Here is a 25,431-nt window from a genome sequence, read left to right as displayed (position 1 = left end):
CGCCAAACAACACTCTCTCGGGGCTAGAAATCATCCCAGAAACTACATAGAAGATAATCCAAATCAAAGCCCGACTCCAAGCATCGTGTGATCGAAAAAATAGTTATGCTGATAAACAACGGAAATCCTTAGAGTTCCAATTCAGAAATCGAGTGCTATTAAAGGTCTCTCCGTGGAAAGGGATGATCTATTTTGGGAAATGAAGAAAGTTAAACCCGCGATACATCAGACCATTCGAGATTCTTTCCCGAATTGGTCCTATGGCCTATAAGCTGCAACTACCCTCTGAGCTCAACAATGTGCACCCCGTGTTCCACGTATCAAATTTGAAAAAGTGTTTATTGGATGAAACCCTCGTTATTCCTCTAGAAGAGATTGAGATAAACGAGAATCTCCTATTCGTTGAAGAACCAGTCGAGATAATGGAAAGGGAAGTGAAGTGCACGAAACAGAGTCATATTCCTATTGTGAAGGTTCAATGGAATGCAAAGTGCATACTGGAATTCACTTGGGAGCGTGGAGATCAAATGATACAGAAGTACCCCCACCTATTCGCTAACCCATGAAGGCTACTTTAGAACAAGTTTCGGGACAAAATTCCCTTTAACGGACGGATGATGTGACAACCGACAAGCTTCTGGTCAAGTCAAGGTCAACGGTTCAACTTGGTCAACTCAACTAGTGTTTGTATGTTAGGAGTACTTTATGTTAACTAATGTATGACTCTAAATCTTAATGCGAAGTATCACCTGAAAGTTTAAATGTTCAAAAATTCTAAGATCCTAATCAGGATAAGGGAATTAACAACTCTATAAAACACTATCACGTGCCCTTTGGGGGTGTATAACACTCTAACTAGGGTGTAACTAAGTCTAGGGCCCTTGATCTACGAAGAAAAACATTAATGAAGGCCCCAGACAAAGTTTCTCTAAATATCTCTCACTCTATCCCTCTCTCTCCCAAATCTCTCCAAGTATATCGAATCTTTCCAAAATCTCTCCAAGTATATCGAATCTCTCCCAAATGTCTCGAAGTATGTGAAATCTCTCCCACATCTCTCCAAGAATATGAAATCTCTGCAAGAATATGAAATCTCTCCCAAATCTCTCCAATAATATGAAATCTCTCCTAAACCGCTCCAAGTATATGAATTCTCTCCAAGTATGTGAAATCCCTCCCAAATCTCTCCAAGAATATGAATTCTCTCTCAAATCTCTCCAAGAATATGAAATATCTCCCAAATCTCTCCAATTATGTGAAATCTCTCCCAAATCTCTCCAAGTATGTGAAATCTCTCCCAAATCTCTTTATGTACCTTCCTTAGTCGAAAACAACCCAAAACCGAAGGAGAAAACCCAAAAGGACCCTCTTGGTCTGGAACCCTCTTGGTTCGAACCCTCTTTACTTTAGAACCTTCTTGGTCCGGAACCCTCTCTACTTCGAACCCTCTGATGGACTAGGGAGAAGCCTCTCAACCGGATCACATCATTTTGGAGTCTTCAGGTTGTTTTGGAACCTCGCACCGAAAGGGCCTCGCTTAGAACTTGCTTCGGAATTTAAGTTGGGTTCGCACCCGACTCCAGATTTGAGGGAAATGTTCCAGATTTGAGTAGATGACTTCAGAACTCTCCCAGTTTACTCCCGATTTTGCTAGGAGGCTCCGAAACTCCCCTAAACACTTCGGACCCTCGCAGGAAGAAGGTTAAACTTCGGATTTTTGTCGATTTCGGACTTTTTCTTCAGTTTAGGATATTTTAACGTCGGGAATTCATCCAAACTCTTATTTTTCACATATTGGACGCCTTAAACCCATAGTTTATGCCAAAATTAATTATTTTAAACATATTTATATAAAATAATACCCAAGATTTTTTAAGGGATTCTAAGTAGATAAGGGGTTTGACTTTATGATGTGATGCAAATCCTCCATTTCCCATGCAACTCTCAGTAAAACATGTATTGTCCAAAGAGAACTAAGCCTTCTACACCAGTCCTTCAAGAAAATGTCAAGTCATCCCTTATCCTTCCTATTGAGATACGTAAGTTACTCTCCCATTTCCCCACTTCGCATATTCACATTCAGAAGACTCCTAAGAATACTCTCAACTCCTTCAAGCTCAAGTTTCACCCGTTCATAGAAAATTCTCAGATTTTTGTAAGTATTCATCTTCTTTAACTAGTGATTCTCCACCTTATTCCTATGACTTCATTATATTTACACATAACATTTTCTTAGGATTTTCTAAAGTTCAAAGAACCTTCCAAGTGTTGGAACTTGGAAAGTCCTTACATTTCTTCAAAACACCCAGCAAGCTAAACCAAGGTGAGCTTCATATCCCACCTTTTTCTAAGTTTTTTTTATTGTTTTTGGGGGAGAGTAAAAGTCAACTCTTGTTCTAAATTCTTGAATAATTGCATGTCTACGTATGATGAGATGTGTGTGTAGAAATATTATTATTTTATTTTAATTTTTCATGAACGTGAGATTTCACAAATCTCATGAAGTTAAGAAAATATTCTCATCACCACATAAGGAATACTTTTTTTACAAAAGGAGCCTCCCAAATTTTTGAGTATGTCCAGCATAACCCCTTTATCAATGGCTTGTTGTCTACAAGTAAAGTTGTTGAAATATATCTTGATATATTGACACTATTTCTATAATTCTTTTGAAAATTGGAACCTTATGTATTAGTGACTTTTTGCAAACTATTAGTGATTATTTATGAATATTTGAGATAAATAATTTCACCAAGAAAATATACAAATAGAGCCTTTATGAAAGAAAAATTTTCATGTCAAAAAGCTGTTGTCATAAAGTCACACATGTCATAGTTTACATAAATCATAACTTGACCGCTTCCGACAGACGGGGTCTCACTTAGTAATTTATGAAGGGAAGAGCCATTTTTCCGACTTCTCTAACATCGGGTCAATTAATAAATATGCAAAGCGGATTATTTTCAACCAACGAAACGCAACGAAATGAAGCAAAATGAAACGAAATATCTAGTCAACGAGTACAACTACTATCATTTAATTAGTAAATAATGGATTTCACGATTGTTCAAAAATATTTTAGTATTCTAGTCAGACAAATCTTCACAGTTCATATATTAATATATAATAGTGTACGCCTGAAGTCCTATAAGAGTTATAACCAGAGTCTCCTGGAGGGGGAACGAGAGTTTGTGTATAAATCTATAAGGGGTTGACACCCCACATCTTCGTTGTTCGCTATAGCTAGGCCGGCCAGTCTAGGGTGACAAATATCTTAAACGAAACCGATACCTAAAGAATGTCATAACATGCACTCTGTCATTTTAGTATGGTTATAACGACTCACTAGATTATATCAGAAATGTATTCATACAGATTTCACTTTTGGTTTACAGACAACTATGTTTTGGTTTGTTCAAATGAAACTTGTCTACACAAGTGTTATGGTTTTCAAAGCTACTATTTTATACATCAGAAAATATAGGATTTTATGGAGCAAGCAATTATATACGATTTCAAAAATGACTAACTAAGACACACATGCAACTATACTCGAGTTGAAACAAGACATACAACTATTTCATGAAAGTTCATTATTCAATTTATCAGGACCCTCGTTTACTTAGTGCTCTTTAATTATGGTACAAAAAGGGTTCGTAGTAATATTACTAAGGATAAAATCCGAAGGCACTGAAAACATATGTACGTTGGATAGTTCATAGTCCTAGTAATCACTAGTTCCAAATCGATTTAACATCTATTACGTCGAGGAATTTTGACTTCGTCAGTCGACATGGTTTGGTTTGGTCCTCACCATACCAGTTTCCTTTGCTGTGTAAAGATTTTTCCCTGAAACAACCATCCAATGAAATTCTTTCAATCCATAACGTAAACGCTTATATCGTCTCTCGCTTCAAAGCCTCAGAAGTACCCATGCGAGGCGTACCACACCTTCTAGCCTACCTAGTAGTTAATGGACTTGAAGCGACATCAAAGATGTTCCAGAAGCCCGTACCCACCTGTAGTATATCAAATAGATCACTTAGGAAGACCACTCGTACCGCAAGTCAAGTTCGAGAATAGAGACTAAGAACTCATTACGTTAACCTATCACTAATAATTGTATACACGAGAGTGATATATAATTTTGACTCAACAAGATTTAGGATGTGTGATTCCGCCCTATCTCCTGTTCCTTGTCTGGTTGTGCACTTGGGGCAGAGCCACCCATCTGAACGTCTTGTCAATCTTAATTATATACGACTTGTATACACGAGGTGATGATGGACAAGCCAAGTATGAGTCTTACCATGAACTTCAAAGCAAAAGCCTTCATCTTAAATTCAACTAGAAGTAGCTTAACATGACACAATGACAGTGGGCTAAGCTACTAAGTGATTACAAATATGAAATTTTTTATCATAAACCCAGTAAAGCCAATGTAGTGGTTGACACCCTTATTCGGAAAGAGCACTCAGGTCGTAGATTCAAATCATTGACTATGACAATCTATTCACATCTGTCCACACAAATTTAGGTGGCTTCGTAGGAAGCCTTGAAACCTGGAACTGTGACAGGTGAAACCCTGGAAGGAATGAATATGTAACAGCTCGGATTTCCAGGTATCTTTTATTCATATATTTTTTTTGGTGTTTTGTGAGGGGACTCGGCGAGTTGGAGCTTAAACTCGCCGAGTAGGATCGCGGTTCTGGATGCGGGTTTCGCACCTGGACTCGGCGAGTCCAAGGAATGGACACGGCGAATCCGTGCTGTTTAATGAAACCCTAATTTCCCGGTCCTAAGCCCTAATTAAAGGACCTTATGGCCCTTCATTGCGTCTACCTTGATCCTTGAGAGCACCAAAGCAGCTAAGGGTTCCTGTGAGTGAGATAAGAGGCCATTGTTCACCAAATTTGTGCGTATTTGCAAGAAAGGAAGGGGAAATTCAAGCTAGAAGAGTTGGGGAGCTTGGATCTACTTCCATTTCGCCAGGGGAAGCTTTTTGAGGTATCTTTCAGAGCTTGTTTCCGTCTTTTTGTTGATATGGTCAAATCTAGGGTTTCTTCCTGCCTTTTTTCTTTGTAATTGAAGTGTGGGAGGTCCCATGGGGATATGGTACCTAGATCTGGACCTTAGCAGGTCCAGAAAGTCCCTAATGCCATGCTTTATGTCCTTTCTTTTGGGTTGGAAACTAGGGTTGCCATCTTAGAGGTCATTTCTCCAAAAAGAGCCTTGTAGGTGTTGCATGGCAGCCAAGACTTGTGACTTTACATGATGAATGAGCTTAGGAGGGCCAGATCTATGAGTGGATGGAGCGGATCTGACCTCAGAAGCGAGATTTAGTTGATGCATGGCATGGACTCGCCAAGTCTGAAGAACAGACTCGGCGAGTAGCATGAAGATTATCCTTAACCACTCAGTGAGTGGTCTTGCCGAGTTATGGTTGACTCAGTGAGTCATGGAGAGTTAAAGAGGGTTGACAGGTGGACTAAGTCGAGCTGGAACTCGCCGAGTTGTTCTTGTGACTCGGTGAGTTGAGTCGTGGTGGCCCCGTGATTCACGCCAGGTGGAACTCATCGAGTCAGGGGAGTACTCGACGTGTCAAAAAAGAGAATCCTAGAGAGTTGGTGAAAACGCTTAGACTCACCGAGTCGCTCTAGTGCACTCGCCGAGTCCGGTCAAGTTGACCGTTGACCAGAGTTGACCAATGTTGACATGATAGGGGTAGTCAACCTTAGTCGTAAAGGTATTAATTAGAGATATATGATGTTATAGGAGGATTATAGCTCGGGGGATCGAGCACGAGTGATTTCCAGGATTCGCGAGTTATCGAGATATTCGAGGTGAGTCTTCTCACCATACTGTACCCGGAAGGGTTTGACTGTGTGACCGGATGGTCGAATATGATATGAGATATATGCATTACGTGTGATAAGTTAATCATTATATGTGTCATGTATGATATGCTTGATATGGGCCGGAAGGCATTATGCTATGGGCCGGAAGGTGAATATGTTATGGGCCGAAAGGCGTTGTAATATGAACCGTAAGGTTGACGTGGGTAGGACCGGAAGGTTTACCTAGTCGGGACGGAAGTCCCCTGAGACACATGGATCGGAAGGTCAGGGCCTGGAAAGGTGTATGTGCGTAGGTTGTATTTTGGGGAACTCACTAAGCAATTATGCTTACAGTTGTTGTGTTATGTGTTTCAGGTACTAGTGAGGACCGTGGGAAGGCACCAGCGTGATCGTACACATTATCGGGAAAAACTATTTTATGATCTTTGTGATGTATTCGGTTGTGACAATATTGTTTACTCTGAATTTAAAATATTAATCGATGTTTTGATGTTTGCAAAATTGAAAAATTGGTTTTAAAATTTACGTCGTTACAAGTTGGTATCAGAGCCTTGGTTTGAGGGATTCGGGTACACCTTCGAGCGTAACTGAACTCAAACTGGGGATTTGAGAAAATTTTAAATTAATAAATCAATAAAATTTGATAAGTGGATTTTTGAAACAACCATAGAAGAAGTGTGTACGGTCAGCCAGCACCCGAACTGTAAAATCCCCAAAATACTCTTACAATATGAGTTATGAGATATGATATGATATGATACGCATGCTAGTAGACTAGGTATTCATATTAGGACTAGAGTGGCCTGATTTGTGATGCCTTAGTCTAGGGAAACCTGCTTCTATGAGGTGCTTTGAGAGTGAGTGGGTAGCTAGTGCATGGCAAGAATAGAGTACTCAGGATCCGAGGTTTGGGGAGGAGGACTTGGGGTGAATGCTGATGCGGTGTAGTTGGTAGTATTGGGCTCGTACTACTGAAGACACCAGTCAGTGGGCAACCCAAGTAAGAATCCCTGGGTATCAGAGACTGAGTAGGGCTGCGTTATCGAGTGCGATTATGCTCGATAGAGTCTCTGATATTTTTATGTTGTATTTCAGAGACATCATGGTTGGACCACGCCACAAACCTGGTACGAGTAGAGTGACTGACGAGGAGCTTCATCAGATGATTCATGAGGAGGTGGCTGCAGCGATCTGGGCTGAGATTCCGGAGATGTTTGGGTCTATTAAGACCACACTGATGGAGACATTTGATGAGCGGTACGCCGCGTTGACTGAGGCCGCAGCCGCTGCAGCTACCGCAGCTGTGGCCGCTTCCAGACCAAAGGGAGGTGACACGTTGCTGTTCCGGGAGTTCAGCAACACGAAGCCACATGAGTTTGATGGGATGCAGGATCCGATTGCTGCGATGAGATGGATTGCTGATATCGAGGGATGCTTATACACTTGTTCATGTCCGGAGCATCTGAGGGTACGGTTCGCCTTGAACCAGCTCCGCCTGGGAGCAAAGGATTGGTGGAATTTCGTGACGACGAACTTCACTCTGGCAGAGGTTTCAGCTGTGACTTGGGAGAGGTTTACTACTATGTTCAGAGACGAGTACGTTCCCCCGGTGGAGAGGGAACGGTTGGTTCAGGAGTTCTTGACCCTCAAGCAGGGTAATGATTCTGTCACGGTGATCACGCGAAAGTTTCATGAGAGGGCGATGTTCTGCCCCGAGCAGGTGTCCACGGAGCAGTCTCGGATGAGTCAGTATTTGGGTGTGCTGAGGAGGGATATCCGGGAGTTCGTATCGAACTCGTCATATCAGACTTTTGCTGAGCTTCAGGCGAATGCCAGGAAGCGTGAGATCGAGTTGGAGACCCAGGCTAGGGAGGAGGTCGAGTCTCAACGGGTGGACTGGCGGACGGCTCAGTCTCAGCCGACAGCCAAGCGGACCAAGTCCGCCGATTCGAGATCAGGAGGTCAGAAGGGCCGCACTTGCGGAAAGTGGGGCAACGGTCACGAGGGGGCATGTCGATCGGGTGATTGCTACAAGTGTGGCAAGGAGGGGCACATTGCTAGGGATTGCCCCAAGGGATTCATGGTTTTCTTTCATTGCAACCAGACCGGCCATCGGAAGGCTGAGTGCCCCCAGCTTTGCCAGGGATCTACGCCTGCTGCCAGGGTTACCGAGACTCGGCCAGTGAAGGCCGAGGCTCCGAAGGCTCGTGGAAGAGCTTTCCAATTGACTACGGAGGAGGTCCGCACGACGCCTGATGTTGTAGCCGGTATGTATTCTTTCATGTATTTACTTTTATGCTAAGATATTGTGCTTATATTATGATATGCGTAGGTACTTTTCTTGTGAATTTTGTACCTGCTTTGGTATTATTTGACTCGGGTGCGAGTCAGTCTTTTGTATCGTTGGCTTTTAGCCAGCACATAAGTATTGATCGAGAGGTGATGAGTCGACCCCTGCGAGTTTCTATAGCAGATGAGAAAGCGGTATATGCCACTGATGTGATGCGAGGATGTGTGCTCGAGATTTTTGGGGTTGAGTTCCCTATAGACTTGGTTCCTATAGCTATGGGGGATGTCTGCGTCATTGTGGGCATGGACTGGTTGAGTAAGTTTGGGGCAGTCATTGACTGTGAGAGACAGTTGGTGATGATTCGAGACCCTAGTGGGGGAGTGCTTACGATTTATGGCGAGGGGACCCAATGTGGGTCGGCGTTTTCTTCGGCTGCCAATGCAAGGCAGAGTCTGCAGCAGGGCTGCAATGGATTCATAGCCTATGTGATGGATACTCAAGTGGCCGCGGGGATGCCTAATTCAGTTGATGACGTTCCTGTTGTATGCGAGTTTTCGGATGTGTTCCCCGAAGAGTTACCAGGTGTTCCTCTGGAAAGGCAAGTGGAGTTTCGTATCGATTTGGTTCCAGGAGCGGCGCCCATCGCCAAGGCGCCTTATCGTCTCGATCCACCGGAAATGCAGGAGTTATCCTCGCAGCTTCAGGAGCTATTGGGAAAGGGGTTTATTCGACCAAGTAGCTCACCTTGGGGAGCGCCGATTTTGTTCGTCAAGAAAAAGGATGGTTCATACCGGATGTGTATCGATTACCGGGAGTTGAACAAGTTGACGATTAAGAACCGATATCCGTTACCTAGGATTGACGATCTGTTCGATCAGTTGCAGGGGGCATCTTGGTTCTCCAAGATAGACTTGAGGTCGGGTTATCATCAGATGAGGGTTCGGGATGAAGATATCCAGAAAACTGCTTTGAGAACTTGTTATGGACATTATGAGTTTGTGGTGATGCCTTTTGGGCTCACCAATGCCCCGGCTGCGTTCATGGATCTTATGAACCGGGTGTGCCGACCGATGCTGGATCGGTCGGTGATCGTATTCATTGATGATATTTTGGTGTATTCGAGGTCTAGGGAACAGCATGAGGAACATTTGAGGGAAATTCTTGGGGTATTGAGATCGGAGAGGCTGTATGCCAAATTCTCCAAGTGTGATTTCTGGTTACGAGAGGTCTAGCTCCTCGGGCATCTTGTTAACCAGAAAGGGATATTGGTCGACCCAGCCAAGATTAAGGTGGTGTTGAGGTGGGAAGTGCCGAGATCACCCACTGAGATCAGGAGTTTTCTGGGTTTGGCTGGATATTATCGCAGGTTTATCAAGGACTTCTCCAAGATTGTCGTGCCACTTACTAGGATGACCCGGAAGGGTGCTGCGTTTTCATGGGGACCGGAGCAGTAGTCATTATTCGAGATGCTTCGTCAGAAATTGTGCGAGGCTCCGGTGCTTGCACTCCCGGAAGGGATGGAGGATTTTGTGGGGTACTGTGATGCATCTATATCGGGTTTGGGGGCGGTGCTTATGCAGAGGGGTCATGTGATAGCGTATGCTTCGAGGCAGTTGAAGCATCATGAGTCGAGATATCCCACCCACGACCTGGAATTGGGGGCTGTAGTGTTTGCCCTCAAGATCTGGCGGCATTATCTGTATGGGGTTCGGCGTACCATCTACACGGACCACAAGAGCCTGAAGTACTTGATGGATCACCCAAATCTGAATATGCGACAGAGGAGGTGGTTGGATGTGGTGAAGGATTACGATTGTGAGATCCTGTACCACCCGGGCAAGGCTAATGTGGTAGCCGAGGCGTTGAGCCGTAGGGCGGAAAGCGCCCCGATCCGAGATATTTGTATGAGGTTAACGGTAATGACCTTGATTTTGGATACTATTTGAGGAGCTCAGGCTGAGGCTGCGAAACCAAAACACCAGAAGAGGGAGCGGGTTGTAGGTCAGGTATCGGGATTCGTCACGGATGGTCGAGGGCTTATGACTTTTCAGGGTCGGATTTGGGTACCGTTTGTGGGTGGTGCGCGTGCTATTTTGATGGAGGAAGCACATCGATCGAAATTCTCGATTCATCCCGGGGCTACGAAAATGTATTTGGACCTAAGGAAGGAGTATTGGTGGCCCTGTATGAAAAGGGATGTTGCATGGTTTGTTGAGAGATGCTTGACTTGTCGGCAGGTTAAGGCCGAGCACCAGCGACCGCACGGTAAATTGCAGCCGCTAGATATTCCCGAATGGAAGTGGGAACAGATTCCCATGGATTTTATCACCAAATTGATGCGGACTGCGAGGGGAGTCAATGCGATTTGGGTGATCGTAGATAGATTGACGAAGAGCGCTCACTTTCTAGCCATCAGCGAGAGCTCTTCTGCGGAGCAGTTGGCAGAATTATACGTGAGGGAGGTGGTATCGCGACATGGGGTGTCAATCTCGATTGTTTCAGATCGTGATGTGCGTTCCACTTCCAGGTTCTGGAAGAAGTTTCATGAGGAGTTGGGTACTAGGCTGCATTTTAGTACCGCATATCATCCCCAGACAGACGGTCAGAGTGAGCGGACGATTCAGACGCTCGAGGACATGCTCCGGGCATGTGTGTTGGATTTCGGGGGTAGCTGGGATGCATATTCACCCTTGGCAGAGTTTTCCTACAACAACAGCCATCATTCGAGAATTGGTATGCCACCCTTTGAGTTGTTGTATGGGCGGAGGTGTGGCAGCCCCATCTGCTGGGGTGAGGTGGGGCAGCGGGTGATGGGTAGCATGGAAATCTTACTCCAGACGACCGAGCAGATTCAGCAGGTCAGGCAGAGGTTGTTGGCCGCTCAGAGCCGACAGAATAGTTATGCAGACAGATGCCGGTCCGAGCTTGAGTTTCAGGTCGGCGACCTTGTACTTCTGAAGGTCTCTCCTTGGAAAGGAGTGATTCGATTAAGGAAGAGGGGCAAGTTGGGGCCCCGATATATTGGTCCTTTCCGTGTGATCGCGAGGGTAGACCGGGTAGCCTATTGTTTGGATTTGCCAGCAAAGTTGGGGCAGATTCAAGACACTTTTCATGTGTCACAACTGAGGAAGTGTGTAGTCGACGAATCGGCAGTGGTTCCATTAGAGGATATTCAGGTAGATGCGAGCCTGAATTATGCCGAGAGACTAGTGGCCATCAGAGATCGGAAGATCAAGGTTTTGAGGAAAGAAGGAGGTACCCCTGGTGTTGGTTCGGTGACAGCATCGAAAGGGATCAAAGATGACCTGGGAGCCAGAGCGTGAGATGCATGAGCAGCATCCGGAGCTATTTGCAGAGCGAGACTTCGAGGGCGAAGTCTAGTTCTAGTGGTGGAGAATTGTAACAGCCCGGATTTCCAGGTATCTTTTATTCATATATTTTTTTTGGTGTTTTGTGAGGGGACTCGGCGAGTTGGAGCTTAAACTCCCCGAGTAGGATCGCGGTTTTGGATGCGGGTTCTCGCCTGGACTCGGCGAGTCCGCGCTGTTTAATGAAACCCTAATTTCCCAGTCCTAAGCCCTATTTAAAGGACCTTATGGCCCTTCATTGCGCCTACCTTGATCCTTGAGAGCACCAAAGCAGCTAAGGGTTCCTGTGAGTGAGATAAGAGGCCATTGTTCACCAAATTTGTGCGTATTTGCAAGAAAGGAAGGGGAAAGTCAAGCTAGAAGAGTTGGGGAGCTTGGATCTACTTCCATTTTGCCAGGGGAAGCTTCTTGAGGTATCTTTCAGAGCTTATTTCCATATTTTTGTTGATATGGTCAAATCTAGGGTTTCTTCTTGCCTTGTTTGCTTTGTAATTGAAGTGTGAGAGGTCCCATGGGGATATGGTACCTAGATCTGGACCTTAGCAGGTCCAGAAAGTCCCTAATGCCATGCTTTATGTCCTTTCTTTTGGGTTGGAGACTAGGGTTGCCATCTTAGAGGTTATTTCTCCAAAAAGAGCCTTGTAGGTGTTGCATGGCAGCCAAGACTGTGACTTTACGTGATGAATGAGCTTAGGATGGCCAGATCTATGAGTGGATAGAGCGGATCTGACCTCAGAAGCGAGACTTAGTTGATGCATGGCATGGACTCGCCGAGTCTGAAGTACAGACTCAACGAGTAGCATGAAGATTTTCCTTAACCACTCGGTGAGTGGTCCTGCCGAGTTATGGTTGACTCAGTGAGTCATGGAGAGTTAGAGAGGGTTGACAGGTGGACTGAGTCGAGCTGGAACTCGCCGAGTTGTTCTTGTGACTCGGCGAGTTGAGTCGTGGTGGCCCCACGATTCACGCTAGATGGAACTCGTCGAGTCAGGGGAATACTCGACGTGTCAAAAAAGAGAATCCTAGAGAGTTGGTGAAAACGCTTAGACTCGCCGAGTCGCTCTAGTGCACTCGCCGAGTCCGGTCAAGTTGACCGTTAAACCAGAGTTGACCAGTGTTGACTTGATAGGGGTAGTCAACCTTAGTGGTAAAGGTATTAATTAGAGATATATGATGTTATAGGAGGATTATAGCTCGGGGGATCGAGCACGAGTGATTTCCAGGATTCGCGAGTTATCGAGATATTCGAGGTGAGTCTTCTCACTATACTGTACCCGGAAGGGTTTGACTGTGTGACCGGAAGGTCTAATATGATATGAGATATATGCATTATGTGTGATAAGTTAATCATTATATGTGCCATGTATGATATGCTTGATATGGGCCGGAAGGCATTATGCTATGGGCCGGAAGGCGAATATGTTATGGGCCGGAAGGCGTTGTAATATGAACTGTAAGGTTGACGTGGGTAGGACCGGAAGGTTTACCCAGCCGGGACGGATGTCCCCTGAGACACATGGACCGGAAGGTCAGGGCCTGGAAAGGCATATGTGCGTAGGTTGTATTTTGGGGAACTCACTAAGCAATTATGCTTACAGTTGTTGTGTTATGTGTTTCAGGTACTAGTGAGGACCGTGGGAAGGCGCCGACATGATCGTACACATTATCGGGAAAAACTATTTTATGATCTTTGTGATGTATTCGGTTGTGAAAGTGTTGTTTACGTTGAATTTAAAATATTAATCGATGTTTTGATGGTTGCAAAAATGAAAAATTGGTTTTAAAATTTACGTCGTTACAGAACACCATTTTAGGTGATCGTCGACTGATTAACCAAGTCCGTGCACTTCCAACAATTTTAAAGAAACAAGCAAAATAGAGAATCTAACTAGAAAGTGTGTCTGAGAGATTAGTTAGACTGCACGGTATTCTAATACCTGTTATCTTCGATCGAGATAGTAGAATCACTTCACGATTCAGGCAGTCACTTTAGAAATCTCTAAGGACTAAGCAAGACATGGAATAGCCTACTATCCACCAACCGACAGACAGAATGAGAGAAAAATTCAAACATTAGAAGTCATGCTGAGAGCATATGTGATCGACTTTGGTAAAGCATGGGATGTATTTTTTCCAACTAGTCGAGTTCCGTACTACCGAGAAGAGAGTATGAATCCGGGAGCAACGTAAAGCTTCCAGAGCTAGACAGAAAAGCTATGACTTCAATAAGAGTAAAACCTTGAAATACCAGGTTGGTGACCACGTCATGAGAAGGTATCACACTGGAAGGGCATGATATGCTTTGGAAAGCTTGGAATACTAAATTCAAGGTGCATAGGACCATTCGAGATTCTTACTAGATTTAGTCCAGTGGCTTATAGACCTCGGCTACCTCGAGAATTCAATGAAATACACCCTTGTATGACGAGACTATTCTTATCCCACTCGATTAGATCAAGGTAACTGAGAGCCTCAACTTTGTGGAAGAATCTATATAAATCCTAGGAAGTGAAGTCCATAGGGCAAAACAAAATCGTATCCTGATACTGAAGGTCCGCTAAAATGCAAGGTGAGGACTTGGATTCACTTAAGAACTGCGGGATCAAATGAAACATGAGTGTCTGTATCTTTTCCCATTCGTCCATGTGTATCTCTTAGACTAAATTTCGGGATGAAATTCCCTAGCCTTAAGACAACAAGCTACAAATGGATCTTCAATGGAATTTGGTTGATCCAACACCTGGTCTTAAGACATCAGGCTATAAATGGATCTTCAAAAAGAAGATTGAAATGGATGGGAATGTACATACATTCAAGTCTAGGTTGGTGGCAGAATATTTCACTCAGGCTTAAGGAATTGTTTATGAGGAAACGTTATCACTAGTAGCCAAGATAAAGTCTATCAGGATACTTCTAGTCATAGATGTTGTGACAACCCGAAAAATTTATTCTAATTAAAGTCAATGTTGATCAATCAAAAGTCAAACTTATTTCCATTATTATCTTAGTATAGTTAGGCTAATGAAATTATAGGTATAAAAACCAAGTATCATGAAGTGTTTTTTTGTTTAAGAAGTGAAACAAGTTGAACCGAGAACCCATGCGTAGCCAAGAACTTGAGACCGTAAATCCCCCTTCATGCGAGGTTCATGACCGCAAACATGGGCCGCAAACCCTCGGACCGTGAACAACCTTCGGGCCGCATACGAGATTCACGACTGTGAACCTCCGGTCTTATTCCTTCGGTGCGGTTTCCAACCAATGTGTCCCATCAAATTTGAACCCTATTTAACGGCCGAACCTTGAACTTCACCTCACTTCTTCATCTCCAGCCGTGAACCCCTGCTTATCACTCTAGATCTTCAACCACAAAACACCATTATCTCTTAACTAGCATCCACTTTCCTTTGAATCTCCTTAGGATATTTTTAGGATCTTCAAGTATTCATCATTCATCAAGCTTGTTGGGTCGTAAACACAAGAACACCAAGTGTTCTTGGGCCGTGATCCCTCTCGCAATCTTCAAACTTTGCTTCTAAGACCTTTATTTGTAAGTTAAACTTGCAGATTAGCTCGTTTTCCTATATTCTTATGTGTATATTCATTAATAAGTATACATACATACATATATATATATATATATATATATATATTGTATGAATCGTGTTTAGGACTAGTTTTGCTAGCAAGACTTCACTGGTGTAGCTATCATTGTATACTAAATCTTCAATCAAATCCCCAACATAAGGTGAGTTCATACCACTTTAATCTACCTTTTTATATGGTTTTAAATGCTTATTAGGTGGGGGGGGGGGGGGGGAAATACAAGTTGAAGACAATTATATTGTGTTAATATTTACTTGTGATACCAATCACACAAAAGGTTTTATTATGCTTTTAAATATTGTGTATACAATAAAAGATTTCCAAATACTTAAGAAATGAATTAAAGTCACGTAAACTCTTTAAAGTCCTGTGAACTCTTTTTAAACACTGTTAAACTCTTTTAAAATGTTTTATAAGCTCTTTAAACTTATATTTGTCAAAATCATGTTTATATATGTATTGGTATATAATTAAGACTTAAAGAGCTGAGGACTAATGACTTGCCTTATTTCCTTTTCCTTGTTTGGATGTGGGCTTAAGGTGGAGTTATCATTTCCTTCTTAATTATATATATTATACATATAGGACATAAAAGGTTACTTCAATTAATATTGTTAGCTTTGTATCACGCAGAGCAAGGGGGTACATTCATGAGCGATCATGGTAATCAAATAGAAAGTATAAATTATAATAGGTATAATTTATAAACAAACCAGAAATCTATTTTACTAGATAAGTTCACAAGGCTAAACTACTTTGTTGAGATAAGGAGATAATTCAAATTTTACCTAAACAAATTAAACTGAAAATGTGAGATACTATTACACGGCATAGCAATATACTTGCTAGGTTACGTTTTGTAACTAGAGTCTCCTTGAGTGAGAGCGTGAGTTTGTGTATAGATCTATACGGGATTGACCATCTCACACCTTGCTGCTAGCTACAGTGGGACCTGCAGGTCTACGGGTGAAAAAGGTCATACCTTTTTCGACGTCTGAAGAACATCGTGTTTTATACTAGTCAATCAAGTATGGTTGTAACCTTAATCACATTTTAACACTAATTAACTAGTTTAATACTAGGGTAGTTATTACACCAGTAGGGTATCTTTAAGAAATACTACTGCATCAATCATTTCCCATCAACAAAACAACAAACATTCCACTTATACTTTAATGGTGAGTTAAAATTATGTTATACTATGTTATAAGTACGATAGCACATATACAAAACGGTTTTATGGAATTAAAACTGCTTTTCACTTGTAAAGCGGAAAGTATAGGACTTTCGAGGACGAAATCAATCACATTTTAACCCTAATTAACTAGTTTAATACTAGGGTAGTTATTACACTAGTTGGGTATCTTTAAGAAATACTATTGCATCAATCATTTACCCTAAACAAAACAACAAACAATCTTCTTATAATTTTATGGTGAGTTAAAATTATGTTACACTTTGTTATAAGTACAATAACACATATACAAAACGCTTTTATGGCATTAAAACCACTTTTCACTTGTAAAGCGGAAAGTATAGGACTTTCGGAAATGAAATCAATCACTTTCTTAAAACTATTGCAACCATAAATGAAACTAATACTTATGAAATCACCAACTTAAATGTTGATCCTCTCTTTCGGAATAACTTGTATTCTCAGGGAATCCAGTAGACAGGTACACTCCCAAAGCTTTTGAGAAGACAGCCTAATGTCGTGTTGTGTCTTTTGTCTTTTACTTTATCTACTTTTCATGTAAAATGTTTAATGTTTGAACACCTATATAAAAACTGATACACTATTAATGCAATGGTTGTTGCACTTTGATTACTATAATGCATGTGTTGTGATACTTGACATGAAATCACCCACCCCCGGATGTTTCTTCCGTTCTGTGCCTTTTATGAGTATAAGGTATGGAAAATGTATGTTAAATGGCTTTCCATATTGGTAAAATTTTAGAGGAAGTGTACATGACACAACCTAATGGGTTTGAAGATTCCAAATATCATAATAGAGTATGTAAGCTTGAGTGGTCCAATTATGGACTTAAACACTCATCTCGAAGCTAGAATCTATGCTTTCCTGAAAAAGCTAAAGAGTATGGTTTTTTCAGAAGTCCTAATGAGTCATGTTTATATTTTAAAACTATTGGGATTGTTGTTGTCTTCCTGGTATTATATGTATATGACATACTACTCATTGGAAACAGTGTCTCTGAGTTGCAAAGTGTAAAAGCTTGGCTTGAAAAATGTTTTGCCATGAATGACTTAAGGGAAGCGACATATATACTTGGTATAAGAATCTATAGAGATAGATCAAAGCGTTTAATAGGAATTAGTTAGGGTACATATGTTGAAAAGATATTGAGATGATTCAATATGGAAATTTTCAAAAAAGGAATTGTTCCTAAGAATAATAGTATTAAATTGACTAAGTCTCAAAGTTCTAGTTCTAGTGATGAACATGAAAGGTTTTGAGCACTATAACACTCCTATGGTGCACATATAACCCTAGATGATTTGGATCTAAGTTTTCTCTACATATACATGCAATATTGTTTTCCAAAGCATGAAGCCTAAACGATCATACAAAATTTGATAATTGAATCATAAGACTAGTTAGATTGTTTACCTCATTTGTAGCTTGTTATCTTTGGCCTTTAAGAACTTAGCACCTCAAATGTGATGCCTCTAATAAGTAACAAACACCACCAACAATTGGATGACTTAAGGGACAGGTTCCAATGCATTAATATCGGACGTATGAATTCTATGAACACAAGGGGTAACCGATTTTTAACCATGTGGTCATATATATATATATATATATATATATATATATATATATATATATATATATAGTGTAGGAATCCAAGAGTCATGGGTAAACCCTAATCCATACACTTGGGTTATGATTCATATCTCATGTGGGCTAACTCTTCATGGAAACTTGCATAAACTTAGCCCATCATGGATCAATAGCTCAAACCATATATATATATATATATATATATATATATATATATATATATATATATATATATATATATATATATATATATATATATATATATATATATATATATATGAAGTGATATTTTCCACACGATGTCCGATGAAGTGATATTTTATGTCGATGTGCCTGGATCTGCCATGATCCCTTGGTTCCTTGGTTAAGGCGACCACACCCTCATTGTCATAGAAAAAAATCCATAGGATCCTTTACATATGGTACAAATCCAAGGTCGCTAATGAAGTTCTTCAGCCATATCGCCTCCTTCGACGCTTTGCTTGCTGCTATGTACTCTGATTCGCACGTTGAATCAACTACAATCTCCTATTTGGAACTCTTCCATGTTATTGCTCCTCCATTTAGGCTAAAAACCCATACCGATTGAGAGCACAAATTATCTCTGGTGGTCTAAAAGTTGGCGTCACTATACCCTGTCACTCTTAAGTCATCACTCCCACCGAGGGTAAGGACCTAATCCTTAGTCCTCTGTGGCTATTTGAGAATGTTTTTAACCACAGTCCAGTGAGCTTTACTAGGATTCCATTGAATATCCTGACCATGCTTAAATTAAAGGTGACATTAGGGCGAGTACAAGTCATAGCCTACATGATCGAGCCAACCATGGAAGCATATGGTACTCGACTCATCTCTCCTATCTCAGCATCTGTACTCGGACTTTGAGTCTTACTCAGTTCGGTAATGTTTTGGATAGGTAAGTCACCTTTCTTGGAATTTTCCACATTGACCCTTTTTAACACTTTTTCCAAGTAGGTACTCTGACTAAGTTCCGTTAGTCTTTTACTCATGTTTCTCAATATCCTTATCCCTAAGATGTAAACATCTTCTCTAAGGTCCTTCATAGCGACACACTTCCCAAGCCATGACTTAACCTCCTGTAAGGTTGGAATGTCATTTCCTGTGAGAAGTATGTCATTCACATACAACACTAGAAAGATAATTGTACTCCTACTAGCTTTGACATATACACACGACTCATCCTCGCTTCTCAAAAATCCAAACTCTTTGACTTTCTCATCGAAATAAAGATTTTATCTGTGAGATGCTTGTTTCAATCCAGAAATGGATTTCTCAAGCTTACATACTCTATTAGGGTACTTTGCATTGACAAAACCTTCTGGCTGACTCATGTAAACAACTTTATTCAACTTTCCATTAAGGAAACGGTTTTGACATCCATTTTCCAAATTTCATAGTCATGAAATGCAGTTGTGGCTGGCTTAACCCTTATAGATTTAATCTTCGCAACCAGTGTTAAGGTCTCATCATAGTTAAGTCCAGGAGTTTGAGTAAAGCCCTTCGCAACCAATCACACCTTATACGTGTGTACTTTCCCATCCATGTCAGTCTTCTTCTTGAAGATCCACTTGCTCCCGACCGAATTACGACCCGGTACATTTTCAACCAAGTTCTAGACTTGATTCTCATACATGGACCGAATCTTGATGTCCATAGCCTCTTTCCATTTCACAGACTTTGGGCCTGCCACGACTTCCTTGTTGGTGTCAGGTTCATCCAAATTTACCAGTGTGCTATCACTGATAAATGTATCACCCTCAGATGTTATATGGAAACCATATAACACAAGTGGATCACCAACTCTACTGGAACGCCTCAGAGGTACAGACTCGTGAAAGACTCCTCTCATTGCAATGAAGAAAACATTGTCACTCGGTCTATAGAAAAGATATCTAAAGGACTTCTGTGGGTAGTCGATGAAAATACAACACTCACTACGTGGTTTGAGCTTATCGTGAGTCTCGCTTCTCACAAAATCCTCGCAACCCCAAACCTTGATGTGTTCTAATGAGGGAACCTTCCATTTCCACATCTCGTGAGGTGTTTTGGCAACCTTCTTAGTTGGGACTAGATTAAGGATATGGATGGCAGTCTCTAAGTCATACCCCCAGAATGAGATAGGGAACAAAGCTCGACTCATCCTTGAACGAACCATGTCCAGCAAAGTTCGATTGCACCTCTCAGCCACACCATTAAGTTGTGGTGTCCTGGGTGGCATCAATTGTGAAATAATTCCACATCCCTTAAGAGAGTCTAGGAACTCGATACTAAGATGCTTACCACCTTGACCGGATCGGAGCATCTTATCTTCCTGTCCAGCTGATTCTCCACTTCTTGTTTAATCTCTTTGAAGTTTTCAAAGCTTTTTGACTTATGCTTGATTAAGTAGATATAGCCATATCTTTTGTAATCATCAGTAAAAGTCGTATAGAAGCGTTTAGCATCCCTTGTGTGGTTCTGAAGGGTCCACACACATCGGTGTGTATGAGATCCAACAAACCCTCACCCTTTTCACAAGTACCAGTGAAGGGTGACTTGGTCATCTTTCCAAGCAAACAAGATTCGCAAGTGTCATCCGACATTAAGTCGAATGACTCCAACACACCAGCCTTTTGGAGTTGGCCTATGCACTTCTTGTTGACATGTCCAAGACGACAATGCCACAAGCATGCCTTGTCCAAAATATTGGATGAATCAATGTGCAACACATTATTTCCTATGTTGTCTACAACCATCACAGTTTCATATACACCATTACAAGGCAATGCTTTAAAATAAAATACACTATTATGAAAAGCATTAATAAAATCAGTTTCATTATCAAATGAAAATCTAAAACCTTGTTTGTACAAACCATGAAAGGAAATAATATTTCTCTCCATGTCGGACGAGTAGCAAAAATTATTCAAATCTAATTCTAACCCAATATTAAGCAATAAAGAATAAACTTCAATCTTGGTGACATTTTCCTATTCCCAATGATCAGTTCATCTTCCCGTGCTCCACATCCCTACTTCTTTTTAGTCCCTGCAAATCAGAACAAATGTGTAACCCATAACCTATATCAAGGACCAAAGAACAAGAATGTGACGAGTAATTAAGTAGAATAGTATAAATACCTGAATGGGTGTGCTTAACCTTCCCATCCTTCACATCCTACATGTATTTAGGGCAGCTTCACTTCCAGTGCCCTTTATCATGACAATAGAAACACTTTGCTTCTTTATGATTGGTAGAGGGATTAGCAGAGCCAGCTTTGGTCCCAATAGAATAGGATCTATCATGAGACTTTCCCTTGCGACTCTTAGAAGGATCCTTCTTCTTCTTCCCTATCCCATGTCCAATTGCCAGGACCGGGGTAGCAGTAGTAGGAAATGGAGTAGATACAATAAAACTTCCTTTTAGACTACTTTCAACAGTTCTCAAAAGGCCTTGAAGCTTGCTAAGAGTGATCTCCTCCTTGTTCATATGATAAGTCATACGAAACTGATCATAACAAGGAGGCAAAGAGTGTTGAATAATATCAATGGCCAACTCTTCATCAAAGTTAACATTTAGAAACCTTTGCATTTTCTGCAAGTGGGCTGTGATGGACACTCCATCCTTCATCTTTTTTGTAATCATTGAGGCAATGATTTGATACCTTTCATGATGAGCAGTTTGATGGTATCTTTCCATCAAGTCTTGATGCATCTTGAAAAGGGTAGCAGTCCTCATAGGATTTTTAAAGTTCAGCTGTCATAGTTCAAGCATGATACAAGACACCTTTGTGGAATCCTTGTCATCTGCCCTATACTCAGCAACCTCTTCAGGAGTAGCAGTGGTTTCATCAATCTCCTTAAGCTCTTTGTCGAGGACATATTCCTTGTCCTTGTAGCGAGTGACCTTCCTAATGTTCCAAATCCATTCATTGAAGTTTGAACCATCAAAGATGACCCTCCCACACAAATTCATGAGGGAGAAAGAGTACAAAGGGTTTTGTAAGGTCCTGAAACGGATCTTACAAGTGATCAAACAACAAAAACAATCCATAACAATCAAGAACAGAGTAGAAAACATAATATCAACAAGCTTGCACACACTTCTATTAGCAAAAATGTCTGGTACAACTTGTGGAATAGCAGCCAAGACTCTGAGGCATCAACAAACAATAAACGACCTAGCAAACCCCTATTTATAATAGACTTGGGCCAGCCTTTGGGTTTACGGCCGTAAACAGGCTTACTGTCGTAAACTCTGGCCTGGTCCGTAAACAAACACACACACTACCAAAATTGCATATTTAACCAAAAGACCCTATTACAGTGAAAGCCTAGACCAAACCATTGATTAGACCCTTCAACCTCCCCCTTGGTTTCGTGCTAGCTTGAACTTAATCTTTGTTCCCGATCATCACATCTTCAAGCCCCATCGCTCCATTCCACATTCTCTTGTTTATAATCTTAGCAACCATTGTAGTGTATTCTTTCGTGGCTGACTCAAATATCTCCTCAGCAACTTGGATCTGATAATGGCTTAAATGATGAATGTCCCATTTCCTAAACTGGAACAGATACCTTCTGTCATACAAACGAATGCATCCCTCCTTTAGCTTGATAACAACAGATGTTGTGGTCTCATCAAATACCCAATAGAGCATAGAACATAAGGATCCATCCGGATAACTCTGAAGTACTAGAAGTTGTTTGACCTGATTTCTAGTAGGCCACATCACCATCTGGCGGGGATGACCAGTTTTGGGATGAATGATGTCTGGATAGTGCTTTATCACGGATTCAGCAGTCTTCATAGATGGAAAGCCCATCTCTACTTGATCTTCCAATAAATGTTTGAAATTAGTTGCTTGTTGATTATATGTTGGTTTAGAGAAAGGAGATTGAGACAGCTCTGAAAGATCCACCCTGGTCCAAGAGTTAAAGTCATGACAGTCTTTATAGAGCTCTGCATTATCGCTCTTTCTCTGTACAATCCACATTTTCAAGGGATCATGAAAACCCAAAGATATAATTCATGACCTATCACCATACATGTCTCTAAACCTTACGGCCTTGAGATTCGTGCAGTAATTGTGGATTTGTTCCCGGGTGCGTTTTTTTCGGAACTCCTCTTGAATAAGAGTTGTCCCTTCTCAGCGGCATTAGCTTGTATGTCTCTGATAATCTCTGCGACATGTGGAGCCTGGGCAGGCTCTTCTTCAAAGCGGTTCATCACCTGTGAGGTCTCAGCAGTTGACACAACAATGGGGTGAGCCTGAGAATGAAGATTAATTCTATACTCATCAGCAGATGTCTTGTACTTAACACCCAGATCTTCTTCAAGCTTCTTCTTGAGATCAAAATAGTTGGAGGTCAAAAGATTGAAATGAGCTTGGAGCTCACAGATCTGCTTGGTCTTTGTAGCTCTATCTTCTTGGAGATCAAAAACTTGAAGCTTCAAATTAGTATTCTCACTTAGAAGATCTTCAACTCGGATGCCGAGCTCAATGTTTTTCTAATCAAGCACATTTACTTTCTTCTGAAGTTTGTCGATCATAGAATCTTCATCTCTTGGCTGACCTTCTCTAAAGGCAATTCCTTTGGCCTTAGAAGCAGTTGTAGCGGTTTGTTCTTGAGCCAGATACTGAGCCAAACGCACGCAAGCTTCTTCGAGAGCTCCCCTTGGGGGAGAAAACCCTAGTGGAACAGAGGAGCCACCAGTTTCAAAAATTGTACTAGGGCCTTCACTTAATGGTTCTGCAGTTATGATAGCAGGAGTGGTAGTTGGAGTAATAGGCACACCTTTAGATAAGCTAGAATCCAGAAGCCCGAACCTAGGATCTCATCATCTACTTTTGGATGGCGGTTGCACAGTCTGGTCTGTTGATTGATCATCTTGAAGTGGTTCAGATGTAGGCAAAACACTGTCAAAGGGAGGAATCCTTGACACTGTCACCGTCGGAGTTGTAGAACCAACCGGTTGCTCTTGCGAAATGGCGGTTGAGTAAAAAACGTCTTCATTTTCCCTTGTCTCCGTTGCTGGGATAGCAACATCACTGACATTATCCAGTAGAGTGTTAAGATTTATGCTTGTTAAAAAATCATCATTGCTTCCGAAAGTTGTTGGGATGTCATCTTGATCAAAACCAGTAAGATCAAGGTCTTCAAATTGCTCAGCTTCAGTCACATTAATAGAAGATCCCTCATTATATTCGCTTTGAATGTGCACTAATCTTAGAACATGTTCCTCGGCTACAACCACATTAGGAGCGGTTGTCTCCTCCCCTTCTTGATCCGAGACTGTAATCACGTCTCCTTCCAAGATTATCTTTTTAGACGAGGTGTGTTCTGATGACACTTTGTTAGAGGAATTATGAGACTCAGAAGCCTCATTCGGTTCAGCGAATCGTCCAAATTTGACCAACAGGTAGAGTCCTTGAAAAGTGACCTTTACTTTACGATTCTGTTTGATTAGCCCAATGGTGTGTAGGCCCAAGGACTTCATGTCGAGCGTATCACCCTCCTTAACCATTTTTGGGAACTGTTTGTTTATGAAGAGCTAAATGAACCTGGGATACATAAAAAATGTATCCCTAGTAGTGTCATTGATGTTAACCACAAATCCATCCAATATAAACCTTGAGAAATTGAAACTGATTCCCGTAGCAAGAGAAAATATAGCACTAGTGTTTCTCAATGAGATTTCATCTGCACCAGATCTCCTATATGAGATGGAGCTCACAAACACATGAGCTAAAAATATCTAGTAAGGCGGCAAAAGCTTCTTCATCGTTGGTGGGGAGACACCCTCATATCCCATCTTCCTTAGAATCTTCTGAGTGTCTTCAATGTCGATCTTGGTAAAAAAGCTTGGAAGGTCATTGATCAGTAATGTTTCTCTGATGAATTGCTCAGTAATTATTATTTTGCATCCTTGAACAACGTCATCCACAGTCACGACACCATCGTCATCTCTCGTCATCTTGGCAGTTTGCCAGAACTCGTGAATGATTTTCTAATAGACAGCAGTGTTCATGGTAATGGCAGAGGCCAGGCAGCATTCTCGCAATCCATGGATCATTGATATAAAGTCCAGATGAGCCACCGGAGGATCAGCAAGAACCATCGTTAGGTTGTGCATATCTACATATTTTAAAGCCGCAATTTTATCTGCACTAAAACATACCAAGTAAGACAAGAAAAATATGAGCAATTAATATTTTAAATTATTTAATTCTGGCCCCAAAAATGAATTAATAATTTTTAAATTAAATTTTAGGTCAAAATTGGAGATTGCGGTCAACGAGGGTTTACGGCCGTAAACACGTAACCGTATGCTTATGGCCGCAAACGGAGTTTACGACCGTAAACTCCAAAAATCGGTTTTTCGTTGATTTCAAGCTCAAAAATCATCAAATCATTGAAACAAGCCCATATTCCCGGTGGAAAACGTGATACCTTCAAAGCTATCTGAGTAATTTCACAAAAATCGATAGAAAAAATT

The 25,431-nt window shown here is 41.5% G+C and overlaps 1 protein-coding gene across 1 annotated transcript; it reads left to right on the top strand.

The window, feature by feature from the left end:
- Positions 1-260: 260 nt before the first annotated feature.
- LOC145045787 (uncharacterized) lies at positions 261-566 on the top strand. The gene has a single exon (XM_078994103.1). The coding sequence runs from the start codon at positions 261-263 to the stop codon at positions 564-566; it is 306 nt and encodes a 101-aa protein (XP_078850229.1).
- Positions 567-25,431: the final 24,865 nt, after the last annotated feature.

The sequence above is a fragment of the Lactuca saligna genome, chromosome 5 (assembly GCF_052625555.1).
Source record: "Lactuca saligna cultivar CGN05327 chromosome 5, ASM5262555v1, whole genome shotgun sequence".
Classification (NCBI taxonomy): domain Eukaryota; kingdom Viridiplantae; phylum Streptophyta; class Magnoliopsida; order Asterales; family Asteraceae; genus Lactuca; species Lactuca saligna.
This window is presented reverse-complemented; position numbering and strand designations above follow the sequence as displayed.

Excerpts from the sequence above, each read along its gene's own strand:
- LOC145045787 (XM_078994103.1), top strand. The coding sequence starts at position 261 with ATGGCCTATAAGCTGCAACTACCCTCTGAGCTCAACAATGTGCACCCC.